This window comes from Macadamia integrifolia, chromosome 2 (genome assembly GCF_013358625.1).
Source record: "Macadamia integrifolia cultivar HAES 741 chromosome 2, SCU_Mint_v3, whole genome shotgun sequence".
Lineage (NCBI taxonomy): Eukaryota > Viridiplantae > Streptophyta > Magnoliopsida > Proteales > Proteaceae > Macadamia > Macadamia integrifolia.
The window spans coordinates 33,582,034-33,599,842 of NC_056558.1; the positions used below are offsets into that span (position 1 = coordinate 33,582,034).

Sequence of the window (17,809 nt, forward strand, 5' to 3'; positions counted from 1 at the left end):
AATCGGACGATCTAGATTAAGAGATTCTCCTTGATGAGATCTACGGCTAGATTTGCACCCCTGTTGCGTGCACCGCCAATGTAGCTTACGCCACTCCTACGAAGATTCCATTTCAGGCTATCTCATTGCTCCAACTTCAAATGGTCATATCTCCCTCATTTTAACTCGGATTTGGGTGAACCAAGTTTCTACTTCTTCATTTTTTCAAGCCCTACTCAAAAATGAATTTTTGAGTGAAAGAAGACTATGATTTTGGTAAGAGAAGCTTCCCTCTCTTTGTTGGTCCTTGAATGAACATGAATACTTGATGACAAATGTTCTTAGACCATTAAAGGAGGTAAAAGAGGTGGATGAGGTGTGTTAATGATAAATTAACTCAAAGCCAAGGAGGAAGAGAAGAAAGCAAGGATGTGTTTGCTTTGAAGAGCAAGAAGCCAAGGAGAGAGAAGGTGTAAGCACAAAACTTGTCAGTACAAGTTTTCAGTCATCCCAGGCAATCGGTTGTGAGATTCTCTAACCTTTGATTTACATTATATGCATGTATGTATGATAGGGTTAGTTATGGATGAATGCATACATGCTAGGTTAGTTGTGGATGAACTGTAAGCATGCTAGCAAGTTGTGGATGTATATGCTAGGCAGAGCTTGACTGTAGGACATTGATATAAGCCCAATTTAACTATATTCTTTATTGAGTGCTAAGTGGGTGCTACACATTATACTAGCACTACGAGTGCCATCTCAGCTTCGGCTTGAGAAAATTGGGTGTGGGTGCTCCCGACTGTGGGTGTAGTCAAAGGTAGTGTATTGAGTAGGTACGAAGCCTTTACAGACACTACTCTGGGAATTGAGGTAAATTTCGGAAACTCGTAAAAATCCTGTGTTGTGGATGCTTGTTGTTTACATTTTACATTGAAGTGCGTGGAATGTGGAATGTGTGTGCACACTTGGAAGTGCCTATGAGAGGTTGAGTGTGCATATGACTGTGTGCAAACATGGACAGGTATATCAGGTTTTTCTTAGCCAGACATCGAACAGGTTTTAGGGATTGGAATTGGACTCACTGATTCACCCCCCCTCTCAGTGACTGCTGGGTTACAACAGAACATACCCACCCCCCTCTCACTATTGCACATTACTCTTTCCTGCCCATCCAAAAGTCGCAATCAAGGGATTTCCCTTCACCATGACTTAAGGAAGTTAAACTTGGTCCTAAAACTTAAACTAAAAAATGATTAAGTTTTCCTACAACCAGAATGTAGAGAATCACTCCACCAATAGTTACATGATGTTATGATATTGACTCTTAATTCATTGTTAACTACCACTCCCTTATTGTTCATGATCTGAAATATCCTTCTCCAATCGAATCAGAGAATCACTATTGCAACATGTTGATCACATGTTTAAAACTTGGAAACAACCTCTCTTGCAAAGTAGGGGATAAAACTACGTACATTTACACCTCCCAGACCCTGTAATAGCGAAAACTTGTACATTAAGTTGCTCTTAATCTAGTCAAAGAGTCAAATGAGGACGAATGAAGACATATTCTAGATTAAATCACCATGGGAGAAGAGAAACTAGGTCTGAAAAAAAATAAAAAAAATAAAAGGTTTTGTGGACCTGTAACTAGAAGGCTTGTCCATGGGGTGTGGTGGTTGAGGAATAAGGACATAAGCCTTCTTTGGGTTGATAATTCTCCGAAAGAACAAAATCCAATTGAGACCAGCGTCTGGGGCAAGATTGATCCACGGAGCACAAATTGGATTGGGCTCCAGTTGATGTTTCGCTTTCATTTTTAAACAAAACTTTATAGGTTTCACCTCCAACCGAATTTCTTTCGGCCCTGTTTGTTTGGCTATAAAATTTTCCTTTCAAGTGATAGTTACAGATTCCATGTAAAATTTTTCTTATTTCTTAGTGTGTATTTTATATGAAAATAAATAATAAAAAAATATGTTTTATAAGAAAATGTTCCTTTTTCATAACCTCAAAATCGAAATCTAATAGAATCAATTCGATTTTATTTGTATGTGGTTCATACACAATCTCGTACCAATCTCACATGATTTTAGGGTTTAGTATGGTTCAGCTTTAGTTTGAGCTCAGTTTATGCAGATTATATTTTTTTCGGTTTGAATTTGGTCCAAATTGATACTGATGTAAAAAAAAATTCTATTCTCAAAATCAATACTGAACCAAAATTTTCAATTCGCAATTCAATTTTGGAATCCAGTTTCCATTCCAGGTAGAAATTGACACCCTTACAATTTTGCATTGAAACAAACAGAGCCTTTCAAGAGTTCATTGAAGTTGGAAGCTTATAGAGCTTATCAGTGTTAGTTTGTTCCTTCTTTGCATTATTCAATCTGCAAGGGAAAAGGACATAGTACAGCACTAGGAAGGAGATGTTGAGACTTCAACTGCAAAAAGCTAAGCTAAGCTTTTTCTTCACTCTAAAGAAAGATTAAAGAAGAACTGCCACACAGAAAAGAGAAAAAGAGAGAGAGAAAGGAAATGAAAGCTTCTCAGTTATGGGGATTCATTTCTCTATTGATTTTCATCTTCAGACTCAGACCATCAATGGCAGGAGGAGAGAAGGAGAACCCACTGATCGAAACACATTCGAATCTGGTTGAAATGGCCGGGTATGGAGAGGACAAGCTCTCCTCCGTCCTTGTGATCGGTTCTGTCAATTGTGAGGCGGTCTTGGATGGAGAATCAGAACCTCATTCATGGCCCGTCTCAGGTTCGTCAACCCCTTAATTCTCTCTCTTTTGGTTTAAGGAGTAATCACGAATGCAGTTCCAGATGGGTTACGAGGCTCATGTTGACCTGCTTTGATCCACTTAAAGGTTGTAATTTTTACAGGTGCAAAAGTAGCCGTTACATGCAAAAGGGGAAGGCAAAATAGGAACCCAGATAGCACACAGGGATGGACAGATGAGTATGGAGACTTCATCATCGACCTTCCGTCCCGCCTTCATGCAATTCCAAGTCTGGAAAAGTCATGCTCTGTGAGGATTTTTTATCTGCCAAAAATAACTCCCTGCAAGCAGGTTTTTGTAAGGAAGCCTAGAGGATTAAGATTAACATCACTTGGGAATGGCATCCGCACTTACACCACCGGAATGATAACATTCCAACAACCTCCTAATAAACCTTAACAGTTGAAGCATAATGAAAGTCACGAAGAAATGACCCCTTGGTGAGTTTATTTTGGAAGATCACCTGAGATTAAAATTGAGCTCAATCAGATAAGAGGGTCATGGATGTGACCCTAGTTATGCATCTTACAAAAAATCAACCAGTATGATAGAAAGATACAGGCAGCAGATCTATATAGTCACTATTTGTAATATGTTGTGCTTATGGTTTGATATAGGTGTTAAGATTGTATAGGCCTTATGTTACATAGTATAACATAAAATTCACTTCCATTAATTCCCTGTTCTCAAGCTTCCAGCACCACCAACCTGAGTAAAGAATTGATCCATAAGGAAGGACTAATGTTACAATACAAAAATTATTCACCTCCACACCCAAAAAAAGGTAGATGTGTAGGTAACTTCCATAGTTGTCATATTCACTATTCCAATGACCAAAAAAGGAATGTTGTTTCATTCACAATGAAATGTCAAGCAGCTGATCTAACTTTATCTATATGCCAAATGACGTTGTAAACCAAGTGAAAACCAAGCATGAGTGAAACGATATTCACCAGAATCACACTTTGTAATCAGGAACTTTCTGCAATGTTCTGCTTGGTTCTGGATGCTATATATTTGGCTACATCAACACAGCAAGTAAGTTTATCTGCTTCTTCATCAGGTATCTCAATTGAGAATTCTTCCTCAAAAGCCATCACAAGTTCCACCCTATCCAAGCTGTCCAGGCTCAAGTCCTTTTGGAAATCTGCCGTTTCAGTAACCTATTCAAAGCTCAAATGGAATCAAAACCAGCATTTTCCAGATTGTAATCTTGGCTTTGCTTGGGGGCTGGATGATTAGTAAGCTGGGATATAGATAAAGTTGGAATCTAATAATCCCTTTAAAATAAACCCATTAATCAATTCATGGTTCCAGCTACATAAATCAATTTGAAAACTAATCTATTAAACTAACCAGTCTGTTAGATTCCATCACTCAGAAATTCACAATTGCTGAATTGCAAAAGATGATAAAAGCAGTTTTATTTATTTAATTATTTAATTTTTTGGGTTTGTGTGATCAATATCATAAATTATTAAGATTTCAAAAGCACAAGATAACGCTAGGTGTTATCAGTTACCTTGTTTGACTCTATCTTATCAAATTTCTTCACCAGTCCAATCACCCGGGCCATTAACTGATCGGAACTAGTACACGATGATGCATATGTGTGGTGTCTTAATCTGCTCAGTGCATTCCCATCTTCTGCACATAACCATTGTCTACGAGTGGTGCCAATCCTCACATATCCCAAAATAGCACTCCTAATGCTCTGCATTGTATTGCAATCTGAAAAACAGTGAAACACCATTAGGCAAAGCACCAAGAACTATAGGTAAATAAAATATTATATTGTCTAAACCTATGAAATTTGGTTTTTCATGGGAAACCACATGGTTCTGAAATTGAAGGTGCAGACTGCAGAGGAAAAACAGAAAGAAAGTTAAATCATAAATGGCTCTTGAGGAAAATTAACAGCTGATCTAGAATCTGCATGTTAAAGAATGAGCTTTCTAGCTCTATGGAGATTTTAGCCACGCTTAGATCTGCCCCAACATCTGCAACTGGCATGCAAAAGTCAGTTTTAATTTAAGGGAGCAGTTTTACATCTGTTGAACAAAGTCAAAAGTAATCAGCTAGTTTCAAATTCCAGTTCCTCTAGCAAGAGTGTAACACTTATGAATGCTTGAGTTGGGATGATATACCAAATATGCCCTTGCTTCCACTATCTCACCATTGATAGGGCTCAATCAAGGAAATTTAACAGGTGAGCCCGTTAGACCTGTTAGATGACCATAAAGCAAACTTATCTAGGCTTCTTGTCTCCAAATGGATGCAATAAATATGGTAGTTAGAATTATGAACTCACTTCGTTGCTGACGGATCGTTTGTTGGAAGGTGCAGACTAGGACAGCTAATTGATGATACGGCCAAAGATTTCTATTCTTACTGGCAATAAGAGTTGGATTTGGGAGACAAAGGGGGTAACTTTTTGACGCAGACAAAGTTCTTCATGGTGGTTTGGACTCAAAGAGTCCAGCCATCCAAAACAAACTCAGAATATCTCCTATGAAGCTAGAAAATTGGTCCTCTTAACAAAAAGAGACGGGGGCAGCACATTTGATACTTTCTGGTTTAGATTCTTTCGAAGCCACAGTGAACATGACAGAATTGTTTCAGATCAAAGGATTGAGAAATTAAACATAGAAAAATCAGTTTATCTAAAATGGACTGGCATGCTTCTGCATATCCTAAATTCCTAATATTCTTCTTGAAGCCTAAATTCCTAAAAAGACAAACTTGAATTCGTCATTCAAACAGATCATAGTGTACAATTTCCACATAGAGCTTGATGGTTCAATTAAAAAATAGAGGGGGTCAAGAATCATCCTGTTGATGCCTTAGCTTTTCATAAGCATAACCAAGCATATGTATTGTCAATTGGGTTCAGTATACTGGTTTACTACTACTTTCACCCAAAAAAAAGAAAAAAAAAAAAAATGGTTTACTACAAAAGCATATAATATAGTCAATAAAGCTCCCACAAGATATACTTGCAATTTGCATTATCGTTTTCTTAGTTGTATATTTAAGATCAGGGTTTGCTCCCCCTTCAAAGAGAACATTTGCTAGCTTAGTTTTTGAACCTTCAATCTGTATATTTCAGATGGGGCCTTTTTTATGTTAGAAAACTCCTTAGCAAAGAAGAGTTCCTGTTACTTGGTTAATACCAATGTCATCATGGAAGCAGAAGAGGTAGTTATCTAGTCAACGTAGCTTGTGATTGGTTACTAATTTGGGGATCCAACAAGTCCCAGAGACATTTCAGATTTTGGAATTAAGAACTGGGCTAATGCTCATTGAAAATTATCTAAATACCGGAAATAGGAACTACCCATTAGAATTTGAAGAACCAGTCGCTAAAGGAGAGACTTTTTAAGACATGAAATCCTTCCTAAACAGTGCAAAAACAGAATACCTTACTCCAGGGGATCGAAAACCATAAAACCCAGAAAACGAAAGGTAATCTGTTACTTACGAATTAGGGCTATGAATCACAAGAGCAACTGAAGAATACATATATGAAGAGGCAAAGAAATGAAGATAACAAATAACTACTAAAAGGTTGAGAAACGAGAGACAAATTAGCTTTAGTTTCGTACGCTCCCTCACCTTCCCGGAGCTCGTGCTTCGTGGTTGCGAAGAGAAACCCTTGGAAACCCTATTAAATTTGACCGCTGCGAAACTCTCGAGTCTTCGCTCTCAAAGCCTCAGAGGCATGGTTTCACGAATCGGGAATTGGACCGGTGAATCGGACGATTGCGATTGGGATAAACAGTGACCGATCTCGATTCCAACCATGCTTTCAAGCATCGGGTATCGTATTGATAGTATTGGTCGTATTGTATCAGTATTGGTTGAGACTGATCCGAATCAATTCTCCGTATCATTTCAAGGATAAAACAGTAAAAAGTTATATTTAACAAAAAAACAAGGGAAAAACTGACCCATGAGTACCAATCCATTATTTTGATTTATGACCGATTTACACGGCAAGTTCATGCCCAAAAACCCTAGAATTTCTGTGTTTTGGACAAAAAGGCTGATTCTAGGTTTCTCGGGACCTTGCTCATAGGTCCATAAGGCGACAATAGTATGGCACGTAAATGGGTTGAATTAGAATTGAATATAACACTATCTGTATTTGATTTCAAATATCTTTTGATTGAATTTGAATAGTTTTCAGAAAACGATTTTCTCGAATTTGTATTCCTATAAACAATATGACCACACAAATCGAATATGGATTTTCAACTATCCATTTATATCCCTATAGAGATTGGTGAGTGAAGTCGTGGGAGTAGAGTGGTTCTAAAACTTGTAAAAGCGTAATAAAAAACTAATTTTTATCAAAAAGTAAAGAATCGATTTGGGTCGATTTGGATTGGTATCGGCCTTTATTGACCCAGAGTTTTAGAACCTTGTTTTAGAGAGAGCAGTGATGTAGTCTTATTGTTTGCATTAAGTGAAGGAGAACTGGTGCATACATGATAAGAGCTGAGTTGAAAGTGCGGATGTTGAGATGAATGTGTGGAAAAAGTGCAAGGATTAAAGTATCGGTATCGGTCGCCATATCGGTCGGCCAAAATTAAGATACGTATCGAAGGGTATCGTATCGTATCGGAGATACACTAAGATACGCTAAAGATACACACATAAATGGATATGAAACATTTTTTTAAACACTTTTGCATAAAATAATTTGTTAAAAAAAAGCTATTGATAACATGTATTATGCATAAACACTAAATTGAGGGTATCGTACTAAGAATTCAAGATCTATAGTTGTCCCATAGATGTAAAATTCTTGTTCTCAACCTTGATTTCCACTTTAGTTAGAGAGAAATATGGCTGAAAGCAACTTTGGAACAAAAACCCTTAAAAAATTCGTTTTTTTTTTCTGAAAAATTACCCATATTGGCCATTATATGACCGTAGCGCCGATACGTATCGATACTCACCGATACGTACCGATATATATATATATCGATACTCACCGATACGTGCTGATATATACCGATACGTACTGATCGATACATACCGATACGTACCAATACATATCGAAACGTACATTTTACATCAATTTTATATTTTTCATAGAGTCGTATCGAGGCATGTCGTATCGTATCGATATGTATTAGTGGTATATTGATGCATATCGGTATGTATTGTAGGATATATATATCGATACGAAATGATTTAAAAAATTTAATGTATCGTATCGGTGTGTATCGTATCGGCCGACTAAATTTAAGATACGTATCGGAGGGTATCGTATCGGTATCGGAGATACTTAAAACCATGGGAAAAACTAAGAGAGATGGAGTGAGGAATGACAAGGTAAGAGCTGAGTTGGGAGTGGCTTCAATTCAAGACAAGTTTCTAGAATACTGATCAAGGTGGTATGATCATGTTCAAAGGCATGAGGATGCTCTAATTTGGAGGAGTGATCAAATTCAGTTGAAAGGAGCTAGTAGAGCTAGGGACATGCCTAAAATAACCATTGAGAAATTGGTTAGGAAAGATATGCAAAAGCTTTATCTTAACTCTAGTACAACATCAAACAAAGTTGTTTGGAGGACAAAAATCCATGTGGCGGACTGCGTTTAAGTGGGATGACTAGGAGTTGTTGCATTGTCTTATCTATTTTCCTGATCATTCCCTTTCTCTCTTCTACCTCTTATCTTTTCATTTGACTAATCCATGTAGTCAACCCCATTTACTTGGGAAAAAAGCCTAAGTTGTTGAAACTAGAGAATACAAAAACTCGAAGAGACAAGAAGGTGAAGGGCTAAATCCACAACCACACGAGTTGATGTTGAAGTGTCATCTACGTCCTCATGATTTTTTTTTTCACTTGATTTATTGTGTAATTACATAATGGGAGAGGGATAAGTATGCCGCCGATATCAAGTATGCTAGCGGATAGCACCAATAGAAACACATGATGGAGTATCATTCAGGAAAGATATGAGGGTCATTTCAGAAAAGGGAAGAGAGAAATAGACACAATGGGTTCTAGCATACTTGATACTGGCAGCATACCCAACCTTTTCCCTTACATAATATATCATGAATTGATAAGGATATTTTGATATGTCCAAAGGTCTTATGCATGGCCCTATATATATATGGTCATGCTCATGCCTTCATCCGTCGGATGGGGGAGAGAGAGATGTCACCTAGTTTGTAATTCTTAAAAGGGAGGGGAATGCTTTCTTTCTAGCGTTTTCTACTCCCATATACAACCCTTGTTCTCACAGGGTAAGGACATCGTTTCACAACCTTATGAAAACAAGGATTGTCTGAGTGTGAGAAAGGTTAGACGGACAATGTTCTTTCTCTCTTCTTAAAATTAGTATCATTAAAATGAAGTGATATACTTGAAATCCTTAAATTATTTCTAAAAAAGATGGAATAGGTTTTCTCAGTCAAACCAAGACATGTTTAGGTCGTAAAACTAAAACACTATATTTTCTCTCCTATCTCTCCCGTCTCCACCGTTGTTTTCTTCCCACCCATATTCCTGTACATATGAGAGAGAGAGAGAGAGAGAGAGAGAGAGAGAGAGAGAGAGAATCCGAGTAATAGATTATGCTCTACCTCAAATTCCATCTACCTCCTTATGTTGCGTTAGTTGGTGGATTCTCTTTCCATCTTTGATAAAGACGTCTAATCACCACTTAGGTTCTACCTTTGTTGTTATATTTCATTAATATTCTTCCACAAGAGAGAGAGAGAGAGAGAGAGAGAGAGAGAGAGAGAGAGAGCTTTTCATTCCCCAATCTCTCTTGTTTTTTGTCTGAGTCTGAGGATTCTTAGGGAAGATGTAGCAGATTTCTTCCTCAGATTCTTACATCATACTAATTAACCACCGACCATGTCGTACACAGAGAGAGAGAGAGAGAGAGAGAGAGAGAGAGATCCGCTAATTGTTGGCTTCAAATCTACGATCTTTTCAATCTGTCCATTGGAGGCTTCAAAAAGAGATGCCCACTTCAGCTTTGTCTCGACTTTTTGTTTGTGGATGGATGGATGGATGTTCTCTCTCTCTCTCTCTCTCTCTAGAAATATGAGTACACTAATTCAACGGATGAAGAAGGTCGATACTTTAAGTTGGTAAGATACAAAATAGACAAACGATATTTCAATGCAAACTAATTACTTATCTCACAGATGATAATGACATTAACTAATGCCCAATCGACCTGGGTCGATCTTATTGATCACCATCTTAGCATCTCTACTGAATTTTTTTATTTACTTTCTTCTTTTCTCCTCCTTTGATACACTACTTTATGTTCTTACTTGTTCTTTAGTTGGGATGGATATCATAATATATATATATATATATATATATAAGAACAACCCAATTGTGCTTGCTAGTACTGTTCTTTTTTTCTTTTAATTAATAGGATTATTATTATTATTAGGAAAAATTACATCCTCTCCCTTGTAGTTTTCTGAAATTACGTGTAGGTCCAAAGGTTTGAGCAATTTATGGCCCCCTCCCTTAAAGCTAACAGTGTGAGTATTCCGTTAATTTTAAACATGAAAAGACTTGAATAACCTTTTAGTAAAGAAAGTCTTGAGTTGAGAGACCATTATACCCTTTTAGACTTGAATACCCATTAAAATAGAGATTGTTCACACAAGAGAGAGCCATTGAAGAAGGTGAAGTTTGATACCTTTGCAATTTGCCCTCTGCAACCAAATCCAGGTGAAGAAGAAGCTCAATTTCCATCGATTCACGCTGGCGAACCTAGGTAAACGAACATTCAACCGAAACGTAATGTGTGTATGCCCTTTCTCTCAATATATATTTAAGAAAAGAAAAGCTTATTACCTTGACATCCTAGAAAAGGGTTGCCTTCAAAATCATCAGGGCAATTACACAGGTAGTCGGGGCCATTGATTGAATTAAAGCAGTAGCTATTTGGACCACAAGCATAAGATTTTTTATCATGAACTGCTTCTTCACATGTTTGATTCCCAATAGCCCAATCCAACACCACAGGAAGACTTGATTCATGTAATTCAGCCGAAAGATTTGATTACTTATAACTGAACAACTTTTGATTAGTCAAGAATGTAGAGACCTTCCAATTCCCAGAAGATCCATTACCTATACTCCCAACAGTAATATTAAGAGTTTTGAGACCCTTAGGGATTGTGGTCTGGCAATAACCAATTCCATGGCAAAGCCTTTTAGTCTCATTAAGTGGCAAGCTATCGCACAGAGACACACACGAAAACAGAGTATATTGAAGGTAAATCGCTCAAACCCTTGCTTCCTTTTTCCTCTTTATAAATTTGAAGATACAGAGGGCTCTCTTACCAAATTGGAGGGAAATCGCAGCAAGAAGATCACATGGTTCCACAAGGTTCTCACAGTTTCTTGAGAGAAATTGCAATACACTGCACCAACGTCGATCGAACCTTCCACAAGGCTCTCACAGTTTCATTCTAAATGCTGGCTTCTCACTATTCCTTCCAGAGGTAGAAGAAGTAGATCTTTTCACAGTTTCTTTCCAGAGGGCAATTTGCAGAATGGGGCTTGGAGAGCTTGAAGACGATGAGATTGAAAGAGGATTTCCTTTCTTTCCTAATTCTAAGTGTAGGGTATTTTTGGTATAAAAAATGTGATCTCACCACATGACAGATTCAAACTCACGGCCACTAACAAATTGGATTCAAAAGTAAGAATCTTTCATACTACAGGGGAGAAGGCGTAAATCGCTCAAACCCTTAGACCCATATGTAATTTTGGAAAACTACAGGAGATGGGGATGTAATTTTCCCTTATTATTATTATTGCTTAATCTTAGTTAACCCAGAGTTTAACTAGCTATAGGCTAGGTAGAATGTCATTTTCAATAGAATCCAAGGTAGGGTCAGATTGCACCCTTTAGAAAACATTAGAGAGTAGCAATTCCATCATTCCATCATACCATCATGTCCTTCTGTAGAATTGTTTCCAAAAAACATTAGAGAGTAACAATTCCATCATTCCATCATACCATCATGTCCTTCTGTATAATTGTTTTCAAAAGAATTCTACAGTGGGTGTTACTTTTTATTTTTATTTATTATTATTATTTTTTTTAAAGTTTTGAAGAGGGTTCTCTAAGCAATTGGCATAGAGGAATATACCAATAAAGTACAACGGAGTAGTTTCACATAAAGTTTGGCAGCTACTTCATTTCATACGAGAGAGAGAGAGAGAGAGAGAGAGAGAGAGAGAGAGAGAGAGAGAGAGAGAGAGAGAGAGAGAGAGAGAGAGATTCATAGAACTTTTTCCCTGTAAGTTTATGATTGCACAATGAGAGGTGAGGTGAAATGGTTTCATACATAGGAAGTTACGGAGGCCATTTCAGGTCAAAGCGATAATTAAAAAAAATAATAAAAAAAAAAAGAAAAAGAAAAAGGTGCCAACTAATCATCCCTTCCCCAGTTGCTCAGAGAAATTTTTTCCATTACATTTAAATGATTCTAAGAAGTCAAGATTGGCTATTTCCATCTACATATGTTTTTGTTAATCTCATAAGAAGAATTCATTTCGAAAATGTTCCCATGCAATAAGATGGAATTTGTGGCCAATAGGAGTGCAAGTAGCCTTGTCCCTCGGATGATTAATTTCACTCCTTCTAAATACAGCCCTGTGTCCGGTATGCATTTTCTGAATAGATTATGGGTCTAGAATACATTCTACAACTCAGTTCTTTCTTTTATTTTATCTCTTCATAATGTGTCCTAATTTTTTTTAAGATAATACATACCAAACATAATCCAGATGTATATATTTCAAATTCCAAGAGCAAAATGCATTCTCCATTGGAACTGGTGAAACAAAATTTTCAAATCCACTTTAAGTTCCTTATTCCCAAACTGATTCTTATAACACTTTGCTTTGGATTAAGGTTGCAGTAGTTCATCATTGCTTTCCTTTTACTTTATTTATTTATTTATTTTTTTGAAAGGGTGGGGTGAGAGTTATAAAAAAGGAGAGGGAAGAGGATACAAAAAGAGAGTAATGTTCACAAGCTTAATTCTACATGGATCCCAAGGAAGACATCTGCCCTATCGCTTTCATCAACAAATATTACAAGTTTCACTTTAAACAAGGATCTAATTACTGGTTCAAAAGCTGTCTGGTTGGTATTACTTCCCATCTAAATATCAAAATCAAACATCTTATAATCACCTTTATTTATTTTTGTTGTTCTTTTAATTTTTTCTTCTTTTTTCTTTTGTTGAAAGGAAACATCTTAGAAGTTCTTGCTACCCTTTTGTTTTTTGAAAGTTAATTCTAACAATTGGGATCAAGATCCAAGCCAATCTAGAAGTCTAAAAAGCCTATTTTTACTACCAATCTATGACTATGTTAAACGTGCTAAGTTGTTAAAGGTAATTACTTTATTAAGGACACCTTGATAAATATCTATGATGATTCATTTTACCTATAGTTCATGAACTTTTTTTATGAAAAAGGGGGGGGGGGGGAATGGGGACTACAATAAATTGGATAGTATAAAATGAAAATGCTTCTAAATGTTTCTATTTGTTTCAACATAAAAGATTATTTCTTATTTCTTGATAAATAACTTTTGCCATAACTTTTTTTGTTTTTTGTTTCGAGTTCATGATATGATAATGAAGCACATTTGAACACGTGAGAGATAGAATCCAGTTATGTAATGGCAGCAATATCCTCCATGAGTGGCTAGTATGTGATAAACCAAGTTGCAATCTCTCTCTCTCTCTCTCTCTCCCTCCCTCTCTCTTGTCTCTCTTGGAATCCAAATATTGATATTAGATGTTTCTTCATAGATATAAGAAATTTCTTGCTTTCAAGAAATGTGAAAAATATATCCTTTTCAAACAAAACAAAGCCTTAAATGTCTTGAAAGAAAAAAGTTTTTGATAACTAAGGACTACTAGAGAATAAACTAGAAACCCCTTATTGTCATTGATGGGATTATCAATAGGTTGGGTACAAATTTGGTGAGTACCACTATCACCCCCCCTAAAAAATAAAAATTAAAAATAAATAAATAAATACAAATGTGCTTTATAGTTTATATTTGATTTCGTAAGGATCTATATCAAATTATAAATAAGATATTGAGAGATATCTAAAAGATAATATGTTTAATTATAATACTATACATAGAAATAACATAATTTATAGGGCTTTTTATATTTATGTATTCTTATAATTACAAAATGATGCCATCAACGAGCTTCACCCAATTAAATATGCATGACATTTACATGGCTTAGTATTTATTTTCTTCTTAATGAATGATTGATGTTTGATATAGCTGAAAATAATGTTGTGCTTGGTATGCATTCTAAGAAATCATATCAAACGTAGCCTTAATTTCAAAAAGTCCACTATATGATTCCAAAATTCTATATTTATGTATAATTATAATTATAAAATAGTGTCATAAGGGGGTTCACCCTATGAAATGTGCATGACATTTACATGGATTTTTATTTATTTTTTCTTTATAATGAATAATTGATGTTTGATCACTTTGATGTAGCCGAAACTATATATATTTTGTTTTCTTCTAGTTTATAGCCTTAATGTTCGTCATACTATCTCCCTTTGTAGTGACTTATCTACGAAATCGGATCACATATTCATACATGTATGTTTTACATACGGTTAAATGATGACACCTATGTGTTTAAGGGTCTCAGTCGGTTTAATTTAATTCAATAAGATACAATTTTTACAAATTGAAACTAAATAAAAAAAACCAAAATAGTTTTCATTACCTCAAAATTGGAATCGAAGTCAAAGTGATTTGATTTTATGAGATCTCTACATTTGTTTTTATTCACATCATATACAAGGTGATTTTGATAATTTGATTTAACTGAAAAATAAACTATCGAAACAAATAAAATTGAAAACGAAATTACAACCTCACGAATATATGATTAAGTCGATTCGTAAATAATTTCCCACAACTCAACAAAACATATAATTATAAGGTTTAGTATGATTAAGTCAATTTATATGGATTACACTTTATTTGATTTGGTTCGATTCAAACAAACAATTTTAGTCTACAAACAAAAATCAAATCGGATTTTTCAGTTCGATTCAATTTAGTTTTTAACAATCGATTTCGTTTTTCTTCACCCTAGATTCCGTTCTTTATTGACAAACCTTCACCCTTGGTCTATGACCTAAACCACACATGTCGTCGTAGTTAAGCATTGAGCCTAAAGGGTCTCGATGTGAGAAAGTGAGTATCTGAGAAAACGAGAGAGGAAAATTTCTCAATTTCTCTCTGAATGACCACAGGGCGACATTCTAGATTATAATTTATTCAGCAAATCAACTTCATTAGGATTAGGTCACCGCAAGATCTTCCAAACTCGTTGGAGAATAAAATCACTTTCTTTTTCATAGGTAATGTAAGCCTTATTAAAAACAAAAGCAAAAGAATAGGTGGGATTGGAAAAGGAAAAGGGAAAGAAAATCGAGACAAAAAGTTCTTTCCAATTATCAAAGCAAAAAACTGCAAAATCATAGTCCTTACCCTTCAATTATTCCTGGGTTTTCCTTTTTTGGTTCAATGCAATTCATATATTGGGAGCATGGTTGTCTGAAAAACCCATGTGCTTTTTGAGTTTTGGTTTATACTCACGAGAGATGAGAAGTTTTCGAGCGATGGGTTTTTATTTGTTGGTTGAGTTAGCTTTCCCTGGTTTGTCTGGGTAAACAATAGAGTTAGATTCTGAGTCGGGTTTCTATTCCTTGCTCTTATGGGTAACGTTAGTGTTAGGGAAGTTGTGGGCGACCCATCTGGAGTTGGGATTAGTGAAGGTGACCAGTATATGGAGTCTTCTTCACAGGTTGGGTTGCACGATGGTTACCCCGCTCATGGGGGTTCTTCTAAGCTGATGGGACCATCTCCTCCTCATAGCCCCATGGCGACCAGGTCACCCTTGATGTTCACTCCGCAGGTGAGTCCCTCTTTCCCCCCACTCTGCTCCTTATGATAGTATGATTTTGGTTTATATGGGCTCACATTTTGTTTACTGATAATGGATATTTGAGCTTTTTATACTCATCATTCTTTATGAATAGTTCTTGATAGAATTGCACTTTTGAATTTGGAATCTAAGAGCCTAGGAGTTTTCCCCTTTAATAGTTCTTTCCTGTTCTACTCTGTGTTATCATTGCTCTTTTGATTCACTACTTGTAAATTTCCTAATATTGCAGCAGAATTTGGTCTCTATTTGTCCACTTATCTTCCCCCTCCCCTTCTGAAGTAGCAACTTTGTAATCTTTATTTGTACATGTGTTAATCTTTTATGGTATTACTACAAGAAGAAAATAGAAAAAAAAGTGCAACTTACATGGCTGCTGTTTGAAAAAGGAAAGTTCAACAAAGTTTGATATGTGGTTATTTATTCTCTACTGGGTGCCCTCTAATTGTTTGAGGTAGAAGTTAAAAGGGGAAAAAGGAAAAAAAGTGTCTTTTCCCCTTTTCAATCCTCACACCGTCGGAAGACATATATTTGGGATTCACATTGTGATATATTGGTTTATTTCTGGTTGTTACTCTTGAAAATTTTGTGATATACGAGGAAGAGTAGCTAACTAGAGGCTTCACTTCTTTTTTCTATCTCACATTAATTCGTGTGGTTTTTCAGATGGTATGGGTTGTTAGTCTACAAATGATCACTCTATCAACCTGTTATGGCTTAATTGCAGTGTTCCTTTGAAGATGATTATGTTTATTAATACTTAATCAGCATATAAGCATGATATGAGTGTGGAGTTTATAGGCACTTGTAATTATTCAAAAAATTAAACTTTACATGTTGAGAGTGAATCTTAGCTCTTGACTGTCTGATCTGTGTGCCACTTCAATTTTTTCTTGAGGAGATGCATGCCCAATTCTGAATACATGGTTAACAACAGCGAATTACTTGATCTCAACCTGCACGCTTCTCTTCAGACAGTTTGAGAATCTGCACAGGCCCTTTTGATGTGATCAAGCTTTCTGTGAACAACCCTTGACTATTTAACAGTGGACTCTTAGGTGGTACTTTTAATTTTATATATATTTATATATATATATATATATCTTTTATAAACGGTCTAAGATGTCCCAAAATTTCCTTGGGTGATTATGTGGCCCTTCTACAATTCTTTGTAGTTTTTAACTGACTTCTATGTTATATGTGTTCGGTTGTGGATGTTAGGCTGCTAGTGTCTAGGAGTGAATTCATTTGACTGTTCAATCTTAACAATGTGGTCCTGGCCCTCCTGTCTATAATGGATCTGCCTTTTTTTGGTATTGGATACTTGGACACATTACATTCTGTAATGTTAAAAAACAAACAAGTTAATAATTTAATGTATTCTTAGCAAGTCGTAACAGAGAATGTAATTATGAACTTGCGAATGGAAGTATCACATATCATGATTCATTAAAGGCATAAGTTTAGAAGGGCACAAGTGTCACCAATCTGCCACTATTGCATACTTGAGTTGGTACTTTGTAACAGTTATCAGTTTCTTTTGGGAGCACATCTAACTAAAATGCAGTGGATATGTACCCAATCAAGAAAAGCTCAAAACAAGCTAAAGATTTGGGACTTGTCTGTTTTTAAATATTGTGGAATTGTGAAATAGGATTTGTTCAGATGATCGCAAATAGTTGAGAAAAGGCTTAGTTGAGCCGAGTATTGGAAGATTTGACACATGCCCACTTTTATACCTATGAAATATTGTGTCCAACATAGATAAGATGAATACTCCAACTATCACTGCATGAAGTATGTTTCTTTGACTTTCCTAGTAGTTCAAGTCATGACACACACCCATCATAAGAGTGGATGATATCATATACACGAGGGATGGTATTGCTCCTTCATTTAGTCTATAATTTAGTATGAGTACAAGGTGTTTGATTAGAATAGTTAGACAATGATGTCTGCTGGATGATAGATGGGATAATTTGACCTTCACTACAAGTGTATCTTTTTTTTTTTTTTTT

General features: G+C 35.9%; 3 protein-coding genes across 4 annotated transcripts in view; 2 read left to right on the top strand and 1 right to left on the bottom strand.

Moving 5' to 3' along the window:
- The first annotated feature begins 2,484 nt into the window (after nucleotides 1–2,484).
- On the top strand, nucleotides 2,485–3,447 carry LOC122093796. The gene is made up of 2 exons (XM_042664282.1): nucleotides 2,485–2,752; nucleotides 2,875–3,447. The coding sequence occupies exons 1-2, from the start codon at nucleotides 2,521–2,523 to the stop codon at nucleotides 3,168–3,170; spliced, it is 528 nt and encodes a 175-aa protein (XP_042520216.1). The 5' UTR covers nucleotides 2,485–2,520; the 3' UTR covers nucleotides 3,171–3,447.
- On the bottom strand, nucleotides 3,424–6,542 carry LOC122093804 (acyl carrier protein 3, mitochondrial). 2 transcript variants are annotated; one of them, XM_042664294.1, is made up of 3 exons: nucleotides 6,387–6,542; nucleotides 4,294–4,502; nucleotides 3,424–3,934 (listed from the first exon to the last, which is right to left on the bottom strand). In XM_042664294.1, exons 2-3 carry the CDS (start codon nucleotides 4,489–4,491, stop codon nucleotides 3,743–3,745), a joined length of 390 nt encoding a protein of 129 aa, XP_042520228.1. In that variant the 5' UTR covers nucleotides 4,492–4,502; nucleotides 6,387–6,542; the 3' UTR covers nucleotides 3,424–3,742. The 2 variants fall into 2 exon arrangements, with proteins under 2 accessions (XP_042520228.1, XP_042520237.1); XM_042664303.1 differs by lacking the exon at nucleotides 6,387–6,542 and adding an exon at nucleotides 6,253–6,368.
- An 8,471-nt stretch (nucleotides 6,543–15,013) lies between these two features.
- Nucleotides 15,014–17,809, top strand: part of LOC122060416 (SNF1-related protein kinase regulatory subunit beta-2) — an 11,334-nt gene continuing 8,538 nt past the window's right edge. Inside the window, exon 1 of the mRNA XM_042623502.1 lies at nucleotides 15,014–15,764. Within this exon, the coding sequence (XP_042479436.1) occupies nucleotides 15,564–15,764 (201 nt within the window). The 5' untranslated portion in view covers nucleotides 15,014–15,563. The remainder of the gene's footprint in view (nucleotides 15,765–17,809) is intronic.

Excerpts from the sequence above, each read along its gene's own strand:
- LOC122093796 (XM_042664282.1), top strand. The coding sequence starts at position 2,521 with ATGAAAGCTTCTCAGTTATGGGGATTCATTTCTCTATTGATTTTCATC. Across the intron at positions 2,753-2,874 it reads TCATTCATGGCCCGTCTCAG|GTGCAAAAGTAGCCGTTACA; the intron begins GTTCGTCAACCC and ends TAATTTTTACAG.
- LOC122093804 (XM_042664294.1), bottom strand. The coding sequence starts at position 4,491 with ATGCAGAGCATTAGGAGTGCTATTTTGGGATATGTGAGGATTGGCACC. Across the intron at positions 3,935-4,293 it reads ATAAGATAGAGTCAAACAAG|GTTACTGAAACGGCAGATTT; the intron begins GTAACTGATAAC and ends AGCTTTGAATAG.